The 24,223-nt window shown below is 46.7% G+C and overlaps 1 protein-coding gene across 1 annotated transcript; it reads right to left on the reverse strand.

Annotated features, from left to right (window-relative positions):
* Positions 1 to 361: 361 nt before the first annotated feature.
* Positions 362 to 19,033, reverse strand: sec16a (SEC16 homolog A, endoplasmic reticulum export factor). Its single transcript, XM_048259749.1, is given in 33 exon segments — positions 362 to 1,231; positions 1,458 to 1,511; positions 2,042 to 2,101; positions 2,324 to 2,377; positions 2,505 to 2,566; positions 2,676 to 2,825; positions 3,020 to 3,155; positions 3,302 to 3,358; positions 3,478 to 3,549; positions 3,797 to 3,964; positions 4,224 to 4,271; positions 4,436 to 4,998; positions 6,177 to 6,357; positions 6,551 to 6,664; positions 6,925 to 7,065; positions 7,478 to 7,583; positions 7,765 to 7,876; positions 8,126 to 8,243; positions 8,359 to 8,440; positions 8,532 to 8,629; positions 9,596 to 9,835; positions 10,036 to 10,174; positions 10,747 to 10,808; positions 11,425 to 11,567; positions 11,745 to 11,901; positions 12,185 to 12,226; positions 12,229 to 12,279; positions 12,281 to 12,392; positions 12,630 to 12,783; positions 12,925 to 13,019; positions 13,216 to 13,325; positions 13,988 to 16,854; positions 18,905 to 19,033. Coding segments are annotated over 32 exon segments (6,579 nt in total). The 5' UTR covers positions 16,820 to 16,854; positions 18,905 to 19,033; the 3' UTR covers positions 362 to 1,165.
* Between the last annotated feature and the right edge of the window lie 5,190 nt (positions 19,034 to 24,223).

Here is a 24,223-nt window from a genome sequence, read left to right on the forward strand (position 1 = left end):
GATAAAATTCCCTGACTTTCCATGTTTGGAACAGAATTTCTAAAATTCCATGATATTCCAGAAATTCCATGACCCGTGGGAACCCTGGACATTGGTCACAATTTGTGTGTAAGAATGGCCTACATGTTGTGTACTTTCCAGCCTGAGGTAGCACCATTAAAATGTCTTTTGGACTACCTAGTATGTCTAAAAGTGACGATGTAGGGTAAATAAAGTTCTTGCATAATGGGATATTAAGCTATGAAGCCGGGGTTCTAAATAAGCAATACATCAAGGTTTTCTACTGACCAATTGGCCATATTAACCAGTATATTTACAAAACCAGACATGAGAAATTGCACAAGCCCATTTTTCAAAGTACTAAAGAGCAAAAATATCTTTATTATCACTTTCTTTTACATTTGTCAATAATTTTACAGTCAATTCTAAACATCTAAGAAAGTTGATCTCCTGTTCCTTCAAACACAGCGATACTTTGGGTTTATGGAATACCACAATCCATCTCTACTCAAATACAGGGATGAGAGGGGTTGAGACACCAAACACACAAAAAATCACAATCAACAAAATAAAATAAAATAAAAATAAAATAAAATGAAAGGAAAGGAGCAGTGATGAGGTGATTAGAGAAAGTTCATGGGAAGATAAAACAATCTTCTGGATGAGATGGAAGTCCTTTTGACTGTGATTAGGTGAGAAAGACATGGCAAAGCTTTCTCCCAGGGACAAAACGTTTTATAAATATGTAAAAAGAGATTAACACTCCCAACACTGTAAGCACAGCAGGAGCATTAGCCCTTGCTGTCTTAACCCACCACATACTTAATACACACTCACACACCTGAAATGGCCAGACAGAACAGAAAGGAAAAAAATAAAAAAAATAATCAAAGAATGCAGTCTACTAGTGATCATTATTGCACATAACAAAACCCTGACTGGCAGGCTCTACCCACTCGTTCACACACACACACACACACACACACACACACACACATCATGGCTCCAGACAAAAAAAAAAAAAAAAATTAAATCAAAGCAGACACAGATGAGCAGGACACGAGTATCGGGGAGGGGAAGGCATGATGATTAAGGTTTAAAATGAATTGACGAATGAATGAAATATTTCGCAGCGTTATGAAGCCCTTGTGAGGAGCAGCAGCGGTCACTTGAGGGTGGGGTACTCTCTCTGTCCACCCAGGCGTCCCCCGACACGCGTGGGCACTGGAGCCTGAGACAGGGGGAAAGAAAGAAAGCAGAGGATTTTGTATTTAAATGTGTGTGGATATGTATTACGCAACACCTACCTTGTCTGGGCTCTCTGCAATGATTACAACTTCAATTATGCGTCAACCCTTACATGCAGTTTGATACATTTCTGTAGATTAGATTCAACCACCTTTGACCATGCTAGCAGGCTTAGTACACTAAAATTCTCCATCATTTGCACAAATTACCTGTGCAAATTGGGCGGGGTTATAGAAGGTAACGCCTCCAGCTGGTGGGGCCTGCTGAAACAGAATTATCATAGCAACGGTTACAATACAACCACCACCTGATCCTCATACTCCCACACTGGTTATGATTATGTCGCATGCATAAGGTGATTGGTTGTTGATGAGAGGGGTGAGACAGGAGCAGAGCAACAGAATGAGCTTATTGGTTAAGCACTCAGCCAGTTAAAAGCGTTTCTTGGTGTTTTCCAACGTTGTTTTCAAGGCAGCGCTGCCTGGAATGCGCTAGGGTTAGGCATGGGTTAAGGTTAGGGTTAGGGGCCTTTAAGTCGATGGTGGCAGCGCTGCCTGGAAGACGATGTTGGGAGCTTAAAACACCATAGAGCGTTAAAAGCACAGGTTAACAGTGTTAGAGGCGTAAAGGTGAGTTAATGGAGTATTGTTGGATATAGGAGCACCAAGCTTGTGGATGTTAGGGATGAGGGTGTTATGTCCATAGACTGATGTTGTTGAATGTGTGTGTGTGTGTGTGTGTGTGTGTGTGTGTTTGACAGACAATGTAAATGAGGGAACCCAGATTTAGATACCTGATTTAAGTGCTGACTCACTTCACGTGATAAAGAACTCATTGAACTAGATCTGGACAGCTAAAAGATACACACACAACCACACACGTACGCGCACACACACAAACACACACAAGCCCAAATCAATGGCATGCTCATCCCGACACACCTCATAGCATTTCAGATTTACAATCCAGGCCATCACACACATGCTCTGATTCAAGTACTTTGTCGTGTGTGTGTGTGAGCGTCAGCATTTGTGTGGTAAAAGGAAGCAGATGGGGTGCATTCACACAAGCTCACCTCCCCAGACTGAGATCCCTCTGGACACTGAGGCAGCAGAGTGGGATTAAACATCTAGAGAGAGAGAGAGAGAGAGAGAGAGAGAGAGGGGGAGGGATGACTCAACACACCAAATACAGCGAAAACAGCACAAGTGCCTTAGGTAAATCGTATGTATGTTCTATCTTCACCGTATATTTACCTGAGGCTGACTCTGGTTCACACCATCAGCTGTGTTTCCCTCTGCTGGCTGTGGTTCTTCAGCTGCAGAAATACAAGCAGATTTAATAGAAACACACTCTCTCTTTCTCTCGGTCTCCCTCACTCTTGAAAGCACACACTCACTCTCTCCCTCTCTCACACACACACTCACCTGCATTTGGGGTAAATAGGTTGGGTGGTATGGGCATAGGGGCAAGAGGAGCGAAAAGGTCAGCCGGCATAGGAGCAGGCATGGGAGCAGGCGCACCACCAACACCCCCTCTGCCTGGGTTCAACACGTCCACATAGCGGCTCTTGGTGCCTAACACACAGACACACAGGATTAATCAGATTAATCATTAATTATCAGTTAATCTACTACTAAATACACATACATGAGATCAAAGTAATTCAGCAAAACACACAAATAATTCACTTCCTAATCCACCTAGAGTCTAGCCAGCACAGCCGTGTTTATACTGTGTGTAATGAGAGGAGTTCTGGTGTGGGTCTCACCAGCTCTCCTGGAGAACATGTTGACCGGTGGCCCAGAGCCTGGTCTGGCGCCAGGACCGGGACCAGGTCCAGGACCAGGCCCTGCGGCTGGAGCCATCTTGGGAAAACTGGATGGCGGTGGAGGAGGGGGCTTATACTGCAACAGAGAAAAAATAAACAGATAAACAAACAAACAAACAAATAAATAAATAAATACAAAAAATGGCATGGTAACTAAACACGTAACACTGATGAACCAAAACTCACGCATGCACACACACACGCACACACACACACACACACCTCCTCCTCCGGCTCATCCTGATTCACCCATTTCTGCTTTTTCTCGTCCCAGACGATCTGAAACAACATTAAATCCCATGAGAAAAAAGAGACACTGGAGACAGATGCAGAGTCCCATGGAAACTGTTGCTAAGGTGACAAAAGTAAACAAGCAGATAGAGAAAGAAAGAACTCACAGATTTATGTTTGTCATCAGGGAGGTGGGCTTCATTCTTCTTTGAGTAAAGCCAAGTGAACCATCCACCGCCCTAACAGCAAACATAAGACACACTAATAAAGTCATGTTCATACGCCAGACAGCTGCCTTTCCACTACTGTATAATGCCAGTGTGAAACAGGGCAATGTTGCATACTGCTATCAATATAGATCGCTATCAACTGATAGATTGATTGATTGAATGATTGTTTTGGAAGTCTAAATCATTAGCATAACATATCAATCAATCTTCAACCTGTGCATGGCTTGCCTATATAAGAATGTGTGTTCGTGAGTACCTTTTTTGGTGACTCTTTCTTGTTTTTCTTAGAAGCTTCCTGTGCAGGCGGCGCCTCTGGGATAGGGGGTGGGGGGGGAGAGCCCTGGTTAACCAATGAGCTGCTTCGCTCACGTCCGGTCGAGTGGTTGGACGACTCGGATGTTGTCCGCGAACGACGGCCTGGCCCCTGCATGCAAAGACAGCCAATGAGAGGGGAAGTTGTGAATTACAACTAGCACATTAGATTGTTTTAAGTAAAGAATAAAATAATAATAATAATAATAATAATAATAATAATAATAATAATAATAATAAAAAACAGCATCCTGCTGCCAGTGCAACATTCACCCAATCGAAAATGTACCATCAAAGCGATTGCTCAAACATATACACACACACACACACACACACTCAAAGAAAGAAACACATCCAGGAGTCTAGCTAACCATTTGCATAGAAGACTGCGAGGTGGTCCTGGATCTCCTGCCCGTACCCTGAGAAAACAAGTTTCCGTTCAGTTCTTCCACATGCACAACACACAAGCTACTGCAAGCGCATACACAAGTATGAGTACAACCACAGCCGCAACAAACACGCAAATCCACACACACACACACACACACACACACACACACACACACAGTTACGGTGTCCGTACCAGGTGAGCCATGTGGTCGAAGAAGTCCATCTGGGGAGGCTGTGAGGGAGGCATCTGAGGAGAGGGTGGAGCATGCCCTTCTCCTCCAGGCATCTGCAGAGGCATCTGACCGGGCATAGGATGAGACATCTGCCCTGGCATTTGCCCAGGCATGTATCCTGGCATTTGCCCAGGCATAGGCTGAGACATCTGCCCCTGCATTTGAGGCGGCATCTGCCCGGGCATCTGAGGGGGATGTTGTCCTGGCATTTGGCCTGGCATTTGACCCGGCATCTGACCCGGCACCTGACCCGGCATGTGGCCTGGCATCTGCCCTGGCATGTGCCCTGGCATAGGAGGGGCCATTTGACCAGGTACTTGACCGGGTATCTGAGGAGTCATCTGCTCAGAGTTTGTTAGTGGGGGTCCAGCGTGTGGTGAGTTGCTGTCTGGCTGGTAGGTGGTGGAGAACATGGGCACGGCTGGCGTGGGCACGGCTGGCGTGGGCACGGTCGGATAGAAGCCGCCCGCATCGGGGCTCTGGGCTACAGAGGGCGCACCTTCCTGCAGAATGGTTGCTGGCGCTGGGACAGGAAAACCGAGAGAAGAGTTAGAGAGAGTCTAAATCAGGGGTGGCGAACCTGTGGCTCTTTGCCTCCTCTCGTGCGGCTCGCGGCTGCTCAACTGATGTTCTCATTTCTCCTTGGATTTAGATTTTTTTTTAATTTTTTTTTTTTTTAAATAGCCTATATTTCTGGTGAATGAAAATGCTTTTCATAAGTTGATAGTACTGCCAATAGTTAGACTGCAATGTTTAAATTAAAATAATTTTACCGTCATGTTATGGATAGGAAGCCCCAAAAGAAGCAGACTTTGTTTCTTTAGCCAGGTGTAATGATACTGTTGCAATCAGGAAAACCCTGACGCTAAGTGTAAATAGAAAGAGGAACACAGACATTCAAAAGGAGGACTCATCTTTTTTGTAGGCTAGCATAGCCTTTCTGGTTAAAATGTCAACGTAACCTAAATAACACCGTTAAAAAACATGTTCTACACGTTAGTTTGGTACTTGGTATGCCAGACTTAACTGATGCATAAAACTTCAAACTTGAACATTTCCCAAAGGCACTGACCTTTGCAAGACAAGGTAAAGGTCAGAAGCAGACTCGTTTTCTTTTTGTGTATTTTCTTTTAATGTACTGAACACTAGACGGAACATTTGACGGTCACATTGGTAGCATATCAGTTGTTACATTGGAGCATTTCTCATGCTAATAAGTCATTCAGTGAGAGGGAATTTGTGATGTGTGTCATGTGTGCCAAGTGTCTCACTTTAAATGAAAAGAGAAGATCTATTTAAACTGTAGGCCTAAGTCGCTGTTGTAGTGTGGGCATCTTTTTTTGTTGTGCGGCTCTTTTGAGTTGTGTGGGAAAAAAAATTGGCTCTTAATGCTGCACTGGTTAGCCACCCCTGGTGTAAATGATATGACATGATAAAGATTTGTAATGGGTACTGTGAGACGCAATCCCCAAATCCAATAGTAGCAATGCGCTCTCACTAGTGGCTTTTTCTTCAACACTTTGTTTCAGGTAAAATGCAGCCGACTCCATTCAGGTCAAGGGTATGCAACCAACTTTCCTCCTAACCCAACAGATGGCAACACAGATGACATGCCGTGGTGTGTATGAATGGAGAAATGTGAGAATGAAAGACTGTGTGTTTGTGTGTGTGTGTGTGTGTGTGTGTGTGTGTGTGTCGTACCTGGTGGCATGAGCTGGACAGCAGGCACTGGAGCCCCGGGCATGAGAGTGGCCATCAGCGGGTTGGAGGAGTCGGGGGTGTGGGTGGATGCGTTGGGCGGGGTAGGGGGCTCCTCAGAGCTGGGGGAGGAGCAGGGGTAGAGCTGGGGCGTCCCCCGGTCCCTGAACGTGATCTCCCCTCCCTGCAGGTACACACAACACATTAGTCCAACACACACAAAAGGAGAGTCTTCAAACAAACAAACGCTTCCGCGCACGCACACACACACACACACACACACAATCATAAACAAACATCCTGCTGTCAGCTCGGATGTAAACACCCAGGAGGACTCCACCAGAGGGGACATGGGGCAGAGGGACAGAGACGCTGACCTGGATCTGTCTGTCCAGCTGCCGCAGGTGCAGCAGCCAGTCCGGCTCTAGGAAGAGCTCCTGCTCGGGCTTCTCCTTCAGCTGAGGGTCATAGAACCGCAGCCGAGCAGACATCTGCAATCAAACACACATGCAACCAGGAACCTGTTACCGAGCAGACCACGAACAGACAAACACAGGACATCTGCCAACAAGCACGGATTAAATATCTGACAGTGTATACCTGTGATGACGTTTTAATGGATAAGTGATACATGGTGCTCGGTGTATGTGTGTGTGCGCGCAAGCGAGTGAGTGAGTGAGTGAGAGTTGTATAACTCAGTGGTGGTCAGTGGTCCACTGATGCATATCTGTGTGTGTGTGTGTGTGTGTACCTCTATGAGCTGGCCGATGAACTCCACTGAGTGGTAGTGTGACTGTGTCAGCAGAGCTCGGCTGATGACCTCGCAGTAATGGAAAGCCTGGGCACAGAGCCCAGTCTCAGCAAGGCGGCACGCATAGATGAACTTGAACACCTGGTGGAGAACACACATACACACACAGGTTAAACAGCTCAAAAATGTAATGTCTCATAGGCACGTTCAACACAAGCCCAATTAGTTAAAGCATGGTATGCTATGAAACTGGTAAAGAGTATGTAACTCACTTAGTACAGTGAGCCTGATTGCTATATACATTCCAAGCACCCAAACTCTCAAAAGCAGAAACTCGGCACTCAAAATTAAGTACAACACCGACTATGCTGGTCACATAATGTTGGCAGCACATAAAAGACTATACTTTCTAGCTATTCTCCAAATAGCAGCTCTCAGAAAATAAATGTGTGGCACAGTACTGTCAACTATCTTCATACTTAGCATGCACACACTCACACACACTAGCGCACGCAAACACACACAAAGCACACACACACACACACACACGTACCTGGAAGTTGGGCAGGCAGAGTGGCTGAGAGCCCAGGGACTGGGCATACTCGTACGCCTCCGTGCGCTGGATGGCCTCGGACGAGCAGAACTTCTCAAACGGCAAGCTGAGAGGAGGAGACAGAAGAGGACAGCTCTAGGTCACTCCAGCCAACCATCACCGTCTTCATCAGCAATCCACCAATTTCCCACAGCCTACATGTGTGTGTGCTTGTGTGTGCTTGTGTGGGTGTGTGTGTGCTTGTGTGTGTGTGTGTGTGTGTGAGACTGAGCGAGCCAGTTGCATACCTGTGGTTGGAGCCAATCAGCACGATCTTGGTGCTCTTCTTGGTGAACACTCCCAGCCCCACCTGAGCCATCAGGTAGCAGAAGTGAGCCGCATCTACCAGTCCCTTGGAGGCTACAACCAGATACACACACACACACACACACAAAAAACAGGCACGCTCAATCCAAATGCACACTTTTCTGACATGCAGACAAATAATACACATGTGCTTTGGTCCAGCGTATTTTGCCTACTGTCTATTTAGATGCAATGGCTGTCAATTTGCTGAGTCGTGGTTGGAGAATAATGGTGATAAATAATAGCCTGTGTGAGTGCTATTGTGTTGCGGCGCATCCAGAGCACAGGGCCGGGCTCACTCACACAGCGTGTCGCCCATGGTGGCGATGGTGCGCATGTCCAGGTCCACCGTGTGGGTGAGGTTGGACAGCACCATGGCCAAGTGGGGGCGCCAGTCGCCCCACTTCTCATCACCGCAACACTGAAGGGCAGAGAGAGGAGACAAGAGAAGAAGAGGGGACAGATGGTTAAAGAGAAAATGTTACATGACACTGTGACTTTCTCACACACACATACACACGCACAACCACACTTACTGTAGCTGCAGCTGGCATCCTACCAGACATGAGCTGGTAAACAGTCTGAAGTGGGTCATTGATGGGTAAACTGTTGGCAAACCTGAGAAACACAAAAACATCCATACATTCTTATTGTCTTTATTCGCATTTCTAATAGCAGTAATGTATAGGAGCGTATGTACTGTATGTACCTGGTCATGACTCTGGCGTGAGTCCTGCTGTCCATCTTACTGGCCAACAGCAAAGCATGACCCCACAAACCGTTCTTCATGGCTGACTCCAGGGCATCCTAACAGATACACACACACACACACACACACACACACACACACACACACACACACACACACACACACACACACACACACACACATTGAGAAGGCTGAGGATTGAGTCACTGGCAGTCATCCATGATGGATTTCCAGCGCATCCTAAACTAACTAGATGTACTGCATAGCGGTGCATTATATGACCGCCGCTCAGTTCTGCACATTGTCTCCACAAAAAGCTAAATCACACTTGTCTATCTGTCTCCATCTCCTAGCCTTTGTCTCATATCCTAGCCTGGGAATACCCATACGAACCTTTGGCAAATTTGGGATTTGCTCTGCAGGTCCATCTGGCCAAGAGGCCATTGAAGCCCATTTCCAATGTACCTGTGTTTGTGCTACTGTGGGAGTCTGTGTTTGCTTGTGTGTGTGTGTGTGTGTGTGTGTGTGTGTGTGTTCGTAATCATACTCATGAAATTGGTGCAGTTCAGAATATCTCAACTGAAGATAGAGGCGATTAAAGCGAAATGTTGTTGCATTTTCATTTTTAACTGGCAGTTGCAGATCACAAATGAGTGATTATGGACTAGATTGATGCGGGCATTAGAGACAAAACATACCATAAACATTTTTATCTTGGGTGCTATGGTTTAGGCAGAGAGCAATAACTGCATTTTTACCAGGTTTCAGGGGTCCCAGAAGACCAGTGTTTTGTGCCCGGGGGCCACAACCAACAACCCCCACCCCCGCAACCCCTGCGCACCAAACGCTTATTTTCTAAAATAAACCTAGTGGGGCTATATGCCCACCAAGTGTCATGTTCCCCGGTGTTTCGGTGACCAAAAATTGAAAAAAAAAAAAAAAAAAAATTTTGACAATTATTTCTATATGCTACACTAGCAGCGGTCAAAATAATGGCAACAGAATAAGCCCTTTCAGGCAAAACCTGATCAGCAGGGATGCAATAAATCTAACGACTAAGCTACCTTTTTGCGTCCGAACAGCAGCAGCTCGCGGAAGCGCTCCGTCTCCTTGCCGATGTTTTCGGGCACACTCATAAAGGTGTCAGAGATGAGGGAGAGTGCGCCCTGCTCCGCCTCCTCAGGCTGCTCCAGGGCTTCGTTGGTGAAGTCGATCAGGTTGGCCTCGTTGGGAGACTTGCCGGGCAGCCACACCGAGCGGTGCTCGCGAAGCAGGAGGTCAGCAATGTCTGTGCCCACAACGGTCTGGGCAGAACAATTACAAAGGACAGGTTTAGATACTCATACACGCACACCTTAACAATTGTTAGTCTTACTGCAACTAATTATCTTGCAAATGACTGCTCTGGGAATACAAATATGAAAATCTTTACTCTTGTTACTTGTTCCATGTATCACTGTTATTAGTAGAGTTGTTATGAGTGGAATACCTAGGACAACCTTACCCCATTTTGTCGGCACATCAAGGTGATGAACTCCCAGATAAGGCAGGCGGAATACTTGTCAATAAGGTTATCACTGCGCATGCACTCCATGGCCTTGTTTTGGGCAAACTTGATAACATCCACTTTATGTGTCTCCTCCCTACACAGACATACAAGCAACAACAACACCAAGTGTAGTCAGAGAAATAGTGAGGGCTCCTGGTAAAACAATTGGTGTGCGTATATGGCCAGTGTCCATCATTTTGTTCCACAGAGAATGAAAAAGATTAAGTAAGTAATATGAGCCTGTCATCTGTGTTGATGTGTTGCCTCCATTGTGTGGTTGGATCATTATTTTGTGTGCTTGTTGTGTGCGTTTACATGTGTGAGTATCTGTGAGGCTTACAACTGTTGTGTGCGTTTACATGTGTGAGTATCTGTGAGGCTTACAACTGTTGTGTGCGTTTATATGTGTGAGTATCTGTGAGGCTTACAGCTGTTGTGTGTGTTTATATGTGTGAGTATCTGTGAAGGTTATTGCTGTTGTGTGTGTTTATATGTGTGAGTATCTGTGAAGGTTATTGCTGTAGTGTGTGTTTATATGTGTGAGTATCTGTGAAGGTTATTGCTGTAGTGTGTGTTTATATGTGTGAGTATCTGTGAAGGTTATTGCTGTAGTGTGTGTTTATATGTGTGAGTATCTGTGAGGCTTACTGCTGTTGTGTGACTCACTTGATGAGAGGTCCGGGGAACGCACGCAGCTCTGTCTGCTCCGGAGAATCCTGCATCAGTGTCTGAAACGACAACCAGGGCTTGTCAGCCAACAACAATCAGCCAGCCAACCAATCCAGACTGACAACAGAACCGCATTATTGGCTTTACACTGCATAAGCAACAGGAAAACCCTTAACATTACAGATTAACAGTATTACAGAATATTAGTGTTATTCACTACTACTACTACTGCAGCTGCACAGCTAATCATCATTAGCTTCTTAGTGCTACCTAAAGCCATTTAGGAGCCAGACAGGAGTTTCATAAGGGATTAATGCCAACTCAACATTGGGTGCACCTGCACACGTGAGCTCCTACACCAGCAAGACCTCAACAGTCAACCTCACCAATACTATCACCAGTCAACCTCACCAATACTACCACCAGTCCAAACACAGGGAACTTGTACCCTGAGATAGGGAGGCATTAGCGAGAAAATGATGCTATGAGCACATGTGAAGCTGCATCAGCACAGCAACTGTGATGGCGGAGGAGAGTGTCTGTCTGAAACAATGACTGCCTACCGCACAACACTGTGTGCAAAGTAATAATGTTAAGGGTTCCCACAAGCAGCCTTATCATGGGATCAGCAAAGGATCATGGGTGAAGCGAGTCAGAGGTCATTGCCATGTTTACCTCCATGTTGTGCACTTCAATGAGGGCCGGCTGGCCAGCCGAAGGCATGTTGGGCTGGACTATGATCAGTTGACCGGCAGCACCAAACCGCGCACAGCGGTGGGGAACAGAGTACTTCTCTGGTGTCAGGGGTCGTGGGGGTGCTACAAGACACAAGAATGTTTATTATAATAGACCTGCCTACATACCGTCAGATATTAGCATATTACAAAAACTACACAAAACACATACTTTCACAATACACAGGCAAACACAATACATTCACGTACGCTTTACGCTTGCACACAGAGAAACAGTTGGACACTAGAAGAGACACTAACGTTGCTCAATGGAGGGCCAGCTGTTTGTGTCGGTGTACTGCTGCGTATCCTGCTGTGTGGGATACTGACTGTAGCTGGAGTAATCCAGGGGCAGGCCAGACATGGTGGGGTCATAGGTCGCCGCAACCAGGTCAGGCTGGCTCCTGTACACCTGACTCTGCAGGGGGAAAGAGGATGGTTATGCATGCCCGCCCAAACACACGCACACGCACACACACACAGGGGAAAGACGATGGTTACATGCATACAAGCGCACGCACGCACACACACACACACACACACACACACACACACAGGGGAAAGACGATGGTTACATGCCTACACACACACACACACCACACACAACACACACACACACACACACACACGACACACACACACACACACACACACACACACACACACGCACGCACTCTTGGTCAGTGGCACAGAACACACACCTGCTGTGAGTGTGAGCTGAAGCTGTTCCTGCGGCTCTGTCGCGCGAGCTGTGCGAGTGGACGCTGTGCGAGGAGCGCTCACTGCCAACGCTCCGCCCGGTCAAACTCGTCACCATAGGGGTCGCGCTGCCGCCGGTAGTCTTCCTCGAAGCTGGTGTCATAACCGGGGTAGTAACGCCACGGGTCGTCATAGCCCTCACGTTTACTGCTGCAATACAAACACGCAAGTCAAAACCAGGCCATCAAGCCACAGGTGAGGACGGGCCTATAACAAGTATGAGCATGCCTGTGTTCATGAGGGTATAATAGTACATATGTTTCTGAGTGTGTGTGAGTGTGTGTGAGTGTGTGTGTGTGTGTGTGTGTATCTGGGTTGTGGGGAGGGGAAGGATTGTGTGTATTGGTGGGAGTAAGTATAGATATGTAGTAATGACAGTTCATGCACCTGTTCAGGTACTGTTGACCATAGTTGTAGTTGTAGTTTTCTCCCCTGCGATATGCCTCAGGGTTGTAATTGTACCAGTTGTACGATGCCTGATCATAGTATCCTCTGTAGCGAGGGTCATAGGCAGCATTTGGATCATACCAACGACTCCGTTCTACACAAACACACACACAGCATCACACATTCAGTTATCAGTATCAACTATTCAGCTATTCACATACAGATTGTTTTCTGTACAAAAAAGTGAGGATGCCCGATAAAGTAAAACGAGGCAGAATATTTAAAGAATAATCACCATAATCATACTGCTGCTTCTTGTAGTACTCGGCATAGTATTCATCTTGGGCATTCCTAGGAGGGGGGGCCTGGTATTCTTCATAGCCCTGCCTGCTGGTGGGGGTGGAGAGAAGCACAGAAAGAGACGTCATCATCATGTCATCATCACGTCTATTTGTGTCTCTGTGTGAGAGTCCATCATTCCATGAAGGCTCAAGAGTTTGTGGCTGATTTGCGTGTGTGTGTGTGTGTGTGTATGTGTGTGTATGTGTGTGTGTGTGTGTGCGAGAGAGTGATTGAGTCCAGGTACCTGGAGTGGGACCTCTCGGAGTACTGGCTGGAGCGGGAGCTGGGTCTCTCGGGTTGCCTCTCTGCCTCATAGCGGCCGTACCGTGGGTCAGCCCTGCGATATGGGTCATCCTGTGAAAGGCACACAAAGTCAGCATTATAAAGCAATTTATTACACAATACATTACACAACAGCAACACCGGATAGTGTTCAGCAATGCTGAAACAGTAAAGTTGAGATCAATAACGTGTGGCGAGGAAACATTTTCTTAAGAAGGCAGCATAACTGCAGCATTTCCAGCAACAGAACTGTAGACTACTTTCAAGGACAACTAACTAACAATTGTGATGATCTCATGAACACAGAATCAGATGTACAGCTGCTCAGATGGACTGATACCTTGTTATTTCACTGGGCCATTGCAGATATGAATGCCCACCCTTGATATAAACTGATACCTGATAACAGTCATTAAGTCACACGGTATTGAAATACACTATTGCATTACTATTAAGTATGTTCTGGGGTGGCCTAATCTTAATGTAATAAGATGGTCCCTTCAGATGTGTGGTGTAATTGGATGTCAGTTGAGCTGCAAGTCAGAGATGTTATGTGATAGTCATTTACCAGTCACATGGGTAATATGAGCAGCACATAGCGGAGCACCACACACATGACTGATTTAGTTTACACACAGTGGAGGACTGTAATATGGTGAAGGCAGTGGGTCATTCACTACTCTACGCAGGTTCTGGTGCACGCACAGACACAGCATTGTAAACGGGCACTTCACCTGCTGATATGGCTGGGCTCTGGGGTCATGCATCGGATAGGCCGGCACAGGATACTGTCCTCTGCCGTCGTAGTACTCTGGGTAGCCTGCGCCGTAGTATCCTCCGGGGCCGGGCATGGGTTGAGCCTGTGGATGGGGTGGCCCGTAAGAAGGGACGCCACCTGCCACCGACGGAGGACGAGCCGGGTCGCCATAGGGTGGGGGCAGGGGAGCAGGACCTCCAGGAGGGGCAGCAGGTGGAGGCATAGCAGGTGGAGGCATAGCCGGAGGAGGCATAGCAGGTGGAGGCTCTGGGGTAGGTGTGGGCACAGCCGCGGGCACCCCTGCAGGCACTGCTGAGGGCATGGCTGTGGCGATGGCTGCGGCTGAGGTTGTCCGTGGCAGGGGAGGCTGCTGGGCGGCAGCTGCCGGCAGCGTGGGCGCTGGCTGGGCAACACCCATGGGCACGCAGGGTGGATGGGCGCCACGCTCAGTGATGGCAAAACCATCGCCCTCTCCCTGCGTGCCCTGCTGGGCGTCTTTGGTAACCTGCAGGTAGAAACCGGAACCGGGGGCGTTACCCACCTGTGCTGCTGGATTGGGCAGCTGCGGCTGGGGCGGAGTCGGTGCCTGATTGGAGCTTAGCGATTGGTGCATAGAGAAATCAAGTAGTGCGTAATTTGAAGGCTGATTCTGATTGGCTGCAGAGGAAGAAGGTAAAGCTTGGGAATTAACAGGTGGTGTGGATTGACTGTCCCCTCGCAGTGACTGGTTGTTGTTGACCAGAGGGAGGGGCTTGGCAGCTTCCTTGGTCTCTAGCGCCAAGTTCAGTGGACTCTGATTAGGGGGGAAATTTCTGGAACCTTGAGGGAAAATCGGCGGCTGATTGGCTGCGAGAGGCGACTGTGGATTGGCCAGAGATGGTGGGCGTGTCGGCAGAGGCATCTCCGCTAAGCTGTTGGGGTAAGCGTAGGCCAGGCCTTGCGCCGGGGGAATCACACTGTAATTGGAGGAAGGTGGTGCGATCAGCACAGATTGGTTCAGCGCCTCGGCAGGGGGAGTGGACACGAGCAGCGAAGCGTAGCCCAGACTTGCCTGGGGGGCCGGGCTCAGAAGACCATGATCAGGCGGGTTCTCCAGGTTCTCCGAGGGTGGTGGTGGTGGCGGCTGTGCCGGCTGTCGGTTGGCGTGCTGCAGGTCCAGGGGACCGTCCTCGGGGGGCTGGATGACCTCGGCTGGCGCCGCAGTGACCAACGAGACGGCCAAGGGAGGGGCGGCGGGGGCCAGCAGGATGTTCCCACTGAGGTTGGCCGAGTTGTTGGGCGCCCAGAGCGTGGTGGCGGGACTGTCGCACAGGCGTCTCGGTGCCGGTCTGTTCAGCCCTGGCTGGCCGCGATCCCCGGCCACCACGGCGACACTCCCGGGCAGGAACTGGGTCTCCTGGTCGTCCGGCGGCTGCTCAAGGTTGCCCGGCAGCGTGTCGGTGGGGGCGACAGCGGTGGTGATGCTGTCTGACCTCTCCATCACTACGCGTGCGCGGTCGGCCACCGGCTGCATCTGCGCGACCGGGTGTGTCGAGTGCGAGCGCACAGGCTCGAACGAAGAGTTGGCGCTCGACTGGAACACTCCCACTGGCTTGGGCGGACTCGGGGTGGGGAAGGCGCACGCCTCACCGGAGGGGGCCGAGTCGATCTGCTCGAAATACCCGGCCGAGGGCGATGCCCCAGGATCCAGGGGCCGGGCGCTCTCCTGCTGGATGAAGGTGCCCATGACGCCACTCTGGTGGCGCCCGCTGTGGTGGCTGACGTTGCTGTGGCACGACGAGACGCTAGCGGAGCGCGCAGGCCGTGGGACCTGATCCGGGGTCTCCAGGTTGGGTCCGGTCTCATACGGGTGCGGCAGGGGCTCGTTCGGAAGCACCTCCAGGTTCGGGACGCACTCCAAGTTCTCCACGGTGTCGAACTGGGCACCTGCCGTCGCGCCGGCGGCAGCCCCGAGCTGGACCGGCTCCGGAGCGTGTGGCAGGTGAGAGACCCCGTTAACCTGCGCGTCTCCAGACGGCGTCTCAATGTTCTCCACGTCATTGCTGCGAAAGAACATGCCCAGGGTTCCGGTGTCAGAGGGTTGGCTGTAGGGCACGGCCTCGGCCTGGGGAAGGGGTTGGCTTAAATAGCCCTGGGCCTCAAAAGACGCGGAGTTCTGGTGCTGCGGGAGAAAGTGTCCAGGCAGGCCCATGTTCTGCTGATGCATGTGTGGCGAGGGGCCGGGGGGAGGCGGCGGGAAAGGCTGCGAGTGGTCACTGGTCGGCTGGAAGTAGTTCTGTACAGACGGAGGACGGCTTCCGTGGTCATACATCCAGGGCGAAGGCTGAGAGGCCTGTGGCTGAAACGGGCCACTTTGCATGGGGGGCGAGGCCGCCTGGGGAGGATCTGGAGGGGAATTGTGGGAAACGTAGGCGGGAGGCTCGCGGGAGTTGAAGTAGGCTTGCTCAGTGGGGGGCGGCTGCGGGGTGAACACGCTAACGCCCGAGGCGGAAGGTGGAGCAGACTGCAACAGCAGGGAATTCTGGGTAAAGGCTGCTGCATTAGGGGGCTGCATTGGAAGGTGGTTGCTGCTGGGAGGTGGAGTATTACTGGCCATGGGAGGCATGGCTTGTCTCCCAAAGGCAAACGGATCAGTCATTGGTTGGGTAGGTGGTGCCGTTGCCATGGAGGCAGAGGCAGCAGCAGCAGCAGCAGCAGCAGCAGCAGCCCCATGTTTGTGGGGGCGGTTCCTCCGGAAGGCGTTGGGCCCGGACGTGGGTGGAGGGCCTCCAACTGCATTTGGAGGGGTTTTGCGAGGAGGGGGCTGCATGACCTCTTCAACACTCCTCTCCAAACACGCACACTCTGGGAAATAAACGTAAATGCACAAAGGATATGTCGTCGCTCTTAAGTCAGGCACTTCAGCCAAAGTGCTTAAGAGTTACATTATTAAACAGAAAGTGCCAATTATGAGGTGAAGTTAGAAATTATTGTCAAAAACAAATATTCCTCAACACATAATTACTAATTATATAATTTTATGAGAACAGTTAAAAGAAAGTGACTATGCACATGCTGTGCATCTTGAGTGCTATTTGGGCCTTACTGTAGATCAATGTCAGGAATCTTCCAGCACTAGCCAGATATATCAACAATATGCACCTCAATGTAGCAGTTTACAATATTCAAGACAATGAACACACAGGATTCATTCCTGTTACTTGGTTTAACACCCAGTAAATATAAACCTAAAGTAAACATGTGAAGTATGCCAGCTGTCACATTTGTGGTGCAAATCTGGTTGGCCAAGTAGCCTACACTGACTCCCTCTCTATGCTTGCCTAAGACCAACATAACAATAATTTTGTTTAAACAATGGCATATGGCATCTTTTGAAGGAAACATAACAGATTAATTACTAATGTTTTCACATCAGGATGTTGGAGGGTGAGATTAGGTAAGTATCCGGTTAATGACTATATGTATTATTCAGAAATACACATTTTTAACTGCCTTAAGATGCATTGCTATGTGTGTTTAAATGTGAATCACATCATTACGCAACACAAAAGCAGAACGCTGAATAATCTAGCTCTGGACTTTGGCACCACTTGGTTCCTTTTCTAAACAGGATACACGCTGTTTTGGCTCCCTTGCCCATATTATTCTCAGCCATTAAACTGTGACATAGTTGAGGTGTTCTCTCCATTTCCACAATATATCTAACGCCCAAACATAGGTCTGGCCTACTCTCTTCTAAATCAATAGAATTACTTCAACCCAATGCCATTTTATCAGTGGACGTCCTGAGTTGTTATCACCAGGGAAATATCAACGCTCTCTTCACTAGCGTTTGCGTATGATGCCGGTCGGAGAACTCAAATCCTTACTATTAAAAACGTCACATGGCAGCTCACTTAAAGCTTCTATCTACACCCCCACCAGGGTCCGTCTGAGGCCACTGACATTGATGCGGTCAGCTTCTGTAGTGTAAAGCATAGCGAGCTGCTGATTTGGCACTTAAAAATGTTGTCCGAACAGCCGTGTCTTTGGTCAATAACATTACAAGAACTAGATGTGCAAACAAGATGCTTATTGTTAGTATATCTAGCTAGCAAACCTAATACCACTAAGGCACATCTACCTTTAAATGGCTTACAGATTAGCTACCCCTCTCTTCACAACAGTTAGTATGTAACTGAAAGCGCAATATTGTCTAGTAACGTTACAAGTGCCAAAAAATACAAACCACCTGCCTACATAGCATTCTTAGCGAGAGACATGGTAGCTACCAAAAGCCGCAATATCAAACCTTTTAGAAAACACATAAGTACGGCTATCTCTCGATGTAGCGGTGCAGCTAAGCTAAGACATGGGAGACATCACCACACGTCAAAAGAGGTGATAAACTAGCTATCACGTTCAATCAGCATCGAGCTCCCAGATTACAGGGTAATAAAAACTGGCAGGTGTTGTCAGGTAAAAATAAACATGTCAAGCGAGTGAAACAAATGTTTAAGTATGACTCTAAGGACCTACCGGTCAAATAACAGTAATGTTAAGCTAGCCTGCAAGCTAGTTAGCCAAAAAGACCTCTTTTCATACTGTTCCTTTAATGTTCATCGCATACACTTTAACTGCAACATCGGAACATTTCAAGAAACTCTGATTTGATCAACTGTTCTGCAGAACTGACATCCACTCCTATTGTGGTAGGATATAGTAATCAAACTAACCATGAAATTGACAACTCCGATGCTGACACAACGCTAGCAAACAGCAATCCAGAGTTCGCTATCCGGTTAGCACTAGCTATCAAGGCTAGTTAAAGTTACGACATGGAAGTTACCACTTAACCACACACTTAGAACACATCAGAATGAAACAAAGGTATTCGAAAAGTGATTCTGCTTACCACTCGTGTATTGTTGAGAACTGAATCTCAATCTGCGGAAAGATTAATTATGAATTTTCACTAATGTGTAGGGCAGTGAGGCTGGCAGTCAACCGCCATCTTTGCCAAGCACATCCTGCTAGGCGACGTGTACCTGAAACGTCACTATCACAAACACCGTTGCGTCATATTCGCTCTCGAACAGCGAAATGATTTATCCGTGTAAACCAGTGTAGGCCTAATGCATATCTGTGCCTAAAAAAATAAAAAGTAACATTCTTCACTATTTGTATATGTTAGTACTTTACACGGATTGTGCTTGATAAGTTCGAACCCTGAGTTCACACCCGGAAATTGATAGACAGTACTATTGCCCTCTTGTGGTTTACAAAAGGGTTGCTTTAAAATAACATCTTGACAGGTGGCAAACACTCGCTCAAGTCAGAGCCAGGGAAAGAGAGAACTTTCTCTACTACTCTGGCCTTTGTCAAAGAATAAAATTAACGTCGCCGTTTCTGGAATCATGGCGGTGTTCTGCATTCAACAATACAGTATACAATGTGTGCTGCTGGTGATGACAATGACATTCAGCGCCTAGGCTAGGCCTAATTCAACACTTCGGGTGAATGAATGGATGCATGTGTTGATTGAGTAGTATGCTATCAAGTTTCAAGTTTATTTTCATGTAGGCCTACACAATAAAGATGCAACACAATTTATGAAATTCGTAAGACTCAGCTCAACTTCACAGGGTAAATTAGTCATAGATACAATGATTACAGTCATAGATACAATGATTAAATATATCTGTACAAAGAAGTAAGAGAAACTAGAGTGGCTAGTTTTTAAAAAGAGCAAAAATAAAAATGATGCAAAACCACTGTAAATAAATAAGTGGTGTGTGCAGGTGGGTGGACTGTGTTACAAAGTCCATTCCAGTGAGCCTGCAGACCAAACAGGTGATGCAGTAGCATTCATTTTGAACACTGCTCTCTCTCACCTGTATCAGAAAAAGTATGGATGCTGTTCATCGACTACAGCTCTGCTTTTAACACAATGGTGCTCATCATCAGAGATGTAGTGGTGGCCAAACACAAGTAAACTCAGTTTATCCACCTCTGAAATTCCATTAATAGAGTTTATCCACCAATTGCAACCAACATGCAAAAATCACACATTCACAATATGTACACTCATCAACACTCTAGGAACCATAATGGTATTGTTATAAACATTGGGCAATAACCTCCACAATCATCAAACATGTTCGGAATGCCTTTTTTAACAATCTGATACCACAGGGCGCAGTCCACCTCATTAAGATCACATAATTCATAGTTTACCCACCTCTTATTTTACCACTGCATCCCTGCTCATCATGAAGCTTGACTCGAATATCAATTTCTCGCTGTGCAGCGGGACACAACTTGAACATGACATACACATACATTCTTATTTTCCACTGTCTTTAAATCAGAGTTGTGGCAATATGGCAACGTAATTACACATTTTTCAATGGAACGTCAACGTCAACGGCTCCTTGGGTTGGGTCTTGGGTTTTCTTGTCAAGAAACTACAGAGGCAATTGGATGATAGTGACATGTAGTGGATGAACAAATGGGCTGCTTGTCAAATTAAAACATTAGGCTATCATAAAAGAAATTGTTTGCATGACAAAATGTAATCAAGTAATCCCCAACAATGTAGCTATAATCTGATTACACATTTTTTTTATTGTAATATTGGCTGATTATAATTACTGAATTTTTGTAATCCGATCACGTAATCCACTGGACATTCCACGTAATCCACTGGACATTACATGTAATCCATTACTACCCAACCCTGGGTACACATGTAATTAACACTGACTTCTGGTTAATTTCCAACTGCTTTCAAACTGGCTCAGGTAATTGTTACTTAAAAAGCCTTCTCTTGCTCCCACCCAGGTGGAGAACTGTCACCCGGTGTCACTCCTACCTTTTCTCTCTAGGCTATCGGGTCTACTATCCATATACTCTCAAACATGGGCATTTCAGGCAAAGTGCTGACCTTGTTTGAATCCTACCTCACTGGGTGTTCATTTAATGTGTCAGGGCTAGGACACAAGTCCGCATCTCATTGCCTTGCCACAGGGGTGACCCAAGGTTCAGTGCTGGGGCCTCTTATTTTTGCTGTGTACCTCAATGGGCCCAATCATCCACTCACATGGTTTCTCATATCACTACTACACAGATCATACAGAACTTTATCTATTCTTCCAGCCTGATGATGCCACAGTCTTGGCACAGATCTGGAACTGTCTGCTTGGATGAAAGAACATCACCTCCAGCTAAACTTCTCGAAGACTCAACTGGTCTTCCCAGCCAAACAAACCATATATCACAACATCAACATCAAAACTGACACCCTCCCTCTTGCACATACCAAGATGGCAAAGAGGTGTCATGATTGATGACCATCTGATCATGTTGCTTGCCTCTGTCTCCCGGTTGTACCGCTTCGCACTATTCAATATAAGGACAATTAGACTGTACCTTACCCAACACACCACCCAGCTCCTACAGACCATGGTTATATCACACCTTAACTACTGCAATAGCCTCCTCATGGGTCTTCCATCTTTTGTGGTCCAGAACGCTGTAGCCCATCTGGTTTTCAATCGTCCACAAAGGGCACATGTCACCCCGCTGTTCCCGCTGTTCATTGAGCTCCACTGGCCTCCCTTAGGCGCATCACAGTTCCTCTGCCTTGTAACAGTGGTAAAAGGGGAGTGTACTGTACCTATGTTCCCCGCTTTGTATGGGACCGGGGAACATAGGACCCTTTTTTAAAACCCTAACCATAACCCTAACCCTAATCCTAACCCTAACCCCGAGCGGGGACATAGGACCCGGGGAACATAGAGATGACCCTACACAACACAATTTAAACAACAATTACAATTTAAACAGCAATTACAACACATAATATAATGGAATAAATCGTGGCATACCTGAAGCACGAGAAAGAAAATAAAATACATCAGGCTGGAAACGAGCAAGGTGCATCACAGCAAAGTCCTTTTAGGCAAGTCCCTCCACTCGGCGGCCATATAGCAATGCTTTTTGGGCACTCATCGGGCATCCTATTCAGCAGAAATGCGTGTGCACAAGTCTTGACGACACCAGTCTTGCTCCAGCGGCGAGTTCACAACACATGATTGGGAAGATGTCTTCACAACACACCATATGATTGGCTCAATGTATTCACATCACACCACATGATTGGCTCAATGTATTCACATGTCGACGTTTTGCCGAGGAAAGGGTGGGATATGTGTAGACAACGGCCATATTGGCGTTACAAACTAACCCCATGCATTTCTATGGAGGATTTTTTGAGTGCTGTGTCTCCTCATTAGAAAGCCTCTGATCACAGTCAGTCCCTGCCAACAGGTAAACCACAATCAAAATACGGTACACAAAAGTTTACAAACTAAGCTATCGACACGTACTTCAGCATACTGTCTGCAAGCTAGCCTAGTTCCACTACACCTGCAGCCACACTAACAAGCTGTAGCATGATAAATCTTTATCATTGTGCACTGTTATAAACATGGAATTGAAACAAGCATCTCATACAAAAGGTGTACAATACATAATAGTACATTAGAACAGTTCTCTCATTACTAATACATAACATAGAATTCAAATATAAAAGACAAAAGAAATCTAAAAAAAAACAAAAGAAATATGGCACAAGAGGCAGAGGGGGCTACATGAAAACTACATGAAAACTTGAGGGGTCCCCAGTGTAGGAACCAACTGTACCCACTGTACACCAGAGGCGTGGGAAAATGTGCACACAAGAACTTAGCGAAAATGAACTTAAGTAAAGGAAGCACAATCAGGTACATATGTAGGTCCTCCAATAGTACATACATGTCATATATTGACAGATGCAGTGGTAATTCCTATCTCCTCTGCACTGTAGCTTAAATGATATTCTAATGCTGTAGCTATAACTCTGTAGTTTATGAACTATTAACTTTTGTAGTTTATGAACTATTAACTCTGTACTACTTCAATCTTAATAGCTTAAAAGTTATTATATTGCTGTAGTTGTAGCTCTGTAGCTATGTTAAAATGCTTAAATGTTAGCTGAACTGATTCCATTGCTTTAAGTCGTTTTGGATAAACGTGTCCGCCAAATGAATAAATGTAAATAAAATAGGTATCAGATTGTTGTTTGACTCCTTTACTACACACATGAGCAAACAAGGCATGTTCATCATGTGCTACTGTCATGTAGGCCTACTGCTCTTTCTTTTTTTAAATATTCCACCTTCCATGTCAGTCTTTCTCTTTTTCACCAGCATAAAGATGACATGGTTACATCAATGTAATGTAATTTTTGGTGCACAAACAACATTCCCACCTGGAGAAGCCCAACATACATTACAATGGTGTTCGTGGACTTCTCAAGTGCCTTTAACACTGTGTGCAACCCTACCTGATGGGACAGAAAATACTCCAGATGGATGTGCGGAGGGGCCGAATGACACCTGCTTCCAAATCTGGACCCCCCCACACACACACACACACACACACGCACACCACCACCACCACCTTCACCACCAGGCCTTATCTTCGACACACCTGTTTTACCCCTCAGTTTGTTCACTAAACACAATATCTCACTTTTGCCTGTCCTCCACAACCACTTTCTTCCATTAAACAACAAGGATCACCATAGGTGTGTCTCTTTGGTTTGAAAAATGTTGGGAACATAAATGAGATTTCACACAGGCTATTCGGCTACCCATTACTGATATACTGTGTTGTCTGTTTCTGCTAAGATGAACTAGCCTGAATAGCTTACAAAAATGCACCAGATTTTGGGATATGGCAGGGCTTTAAAATTAATACTTTAAGTACAGTGCTTTTAGGATATTGTTAGTGCAGCAATAAGCAATACTACTGTATAAGAACTGTGATGTACTGTAGTCAATTGTTGTGTCACTCTAGACTGTAGACCAGGGGTCTACCTTTTTTCCTCCCAGAGCTACTTTGACAAAATGAATATGGTTGAGAGCTACTAATATTTTATAGGGTAGAAGCATGTATTCACATAGCTGATCTCTACCCAAAACAGCTGAATAAGTTTTGTATGCATTTTCACACTCGTTTCAATGCCTTACCTTCTGTCTTTGTAGATTGTTAATTTGATTTGATAGGAATTTTATCAGGTTTACCAAGAGACTTTTGTTATCAAATTCGCAAACATTTTCCTTGAACCTTATTTTGAGAGCTTCTCTGAAACAGGTGGGGAGCTAGGCTACTGGTAGCTCGCAAGCTG

This window comes from Alosa alosa, chromosome 12 (assembly GCF_017589495.1).
Source record: "Alosa alosa isolate M-15738 ecotype Scorff River chromosome 12, AALO_Geno_1.1, whole genome shotgun sequence".
Classification (NCBI taxonomy): domain Eukaryota; kingdom Metazoa; phylum Chordata; class Actinopteri; order Clupeiformes; family Clupeidae; genus Alosa; species Alosa alosa.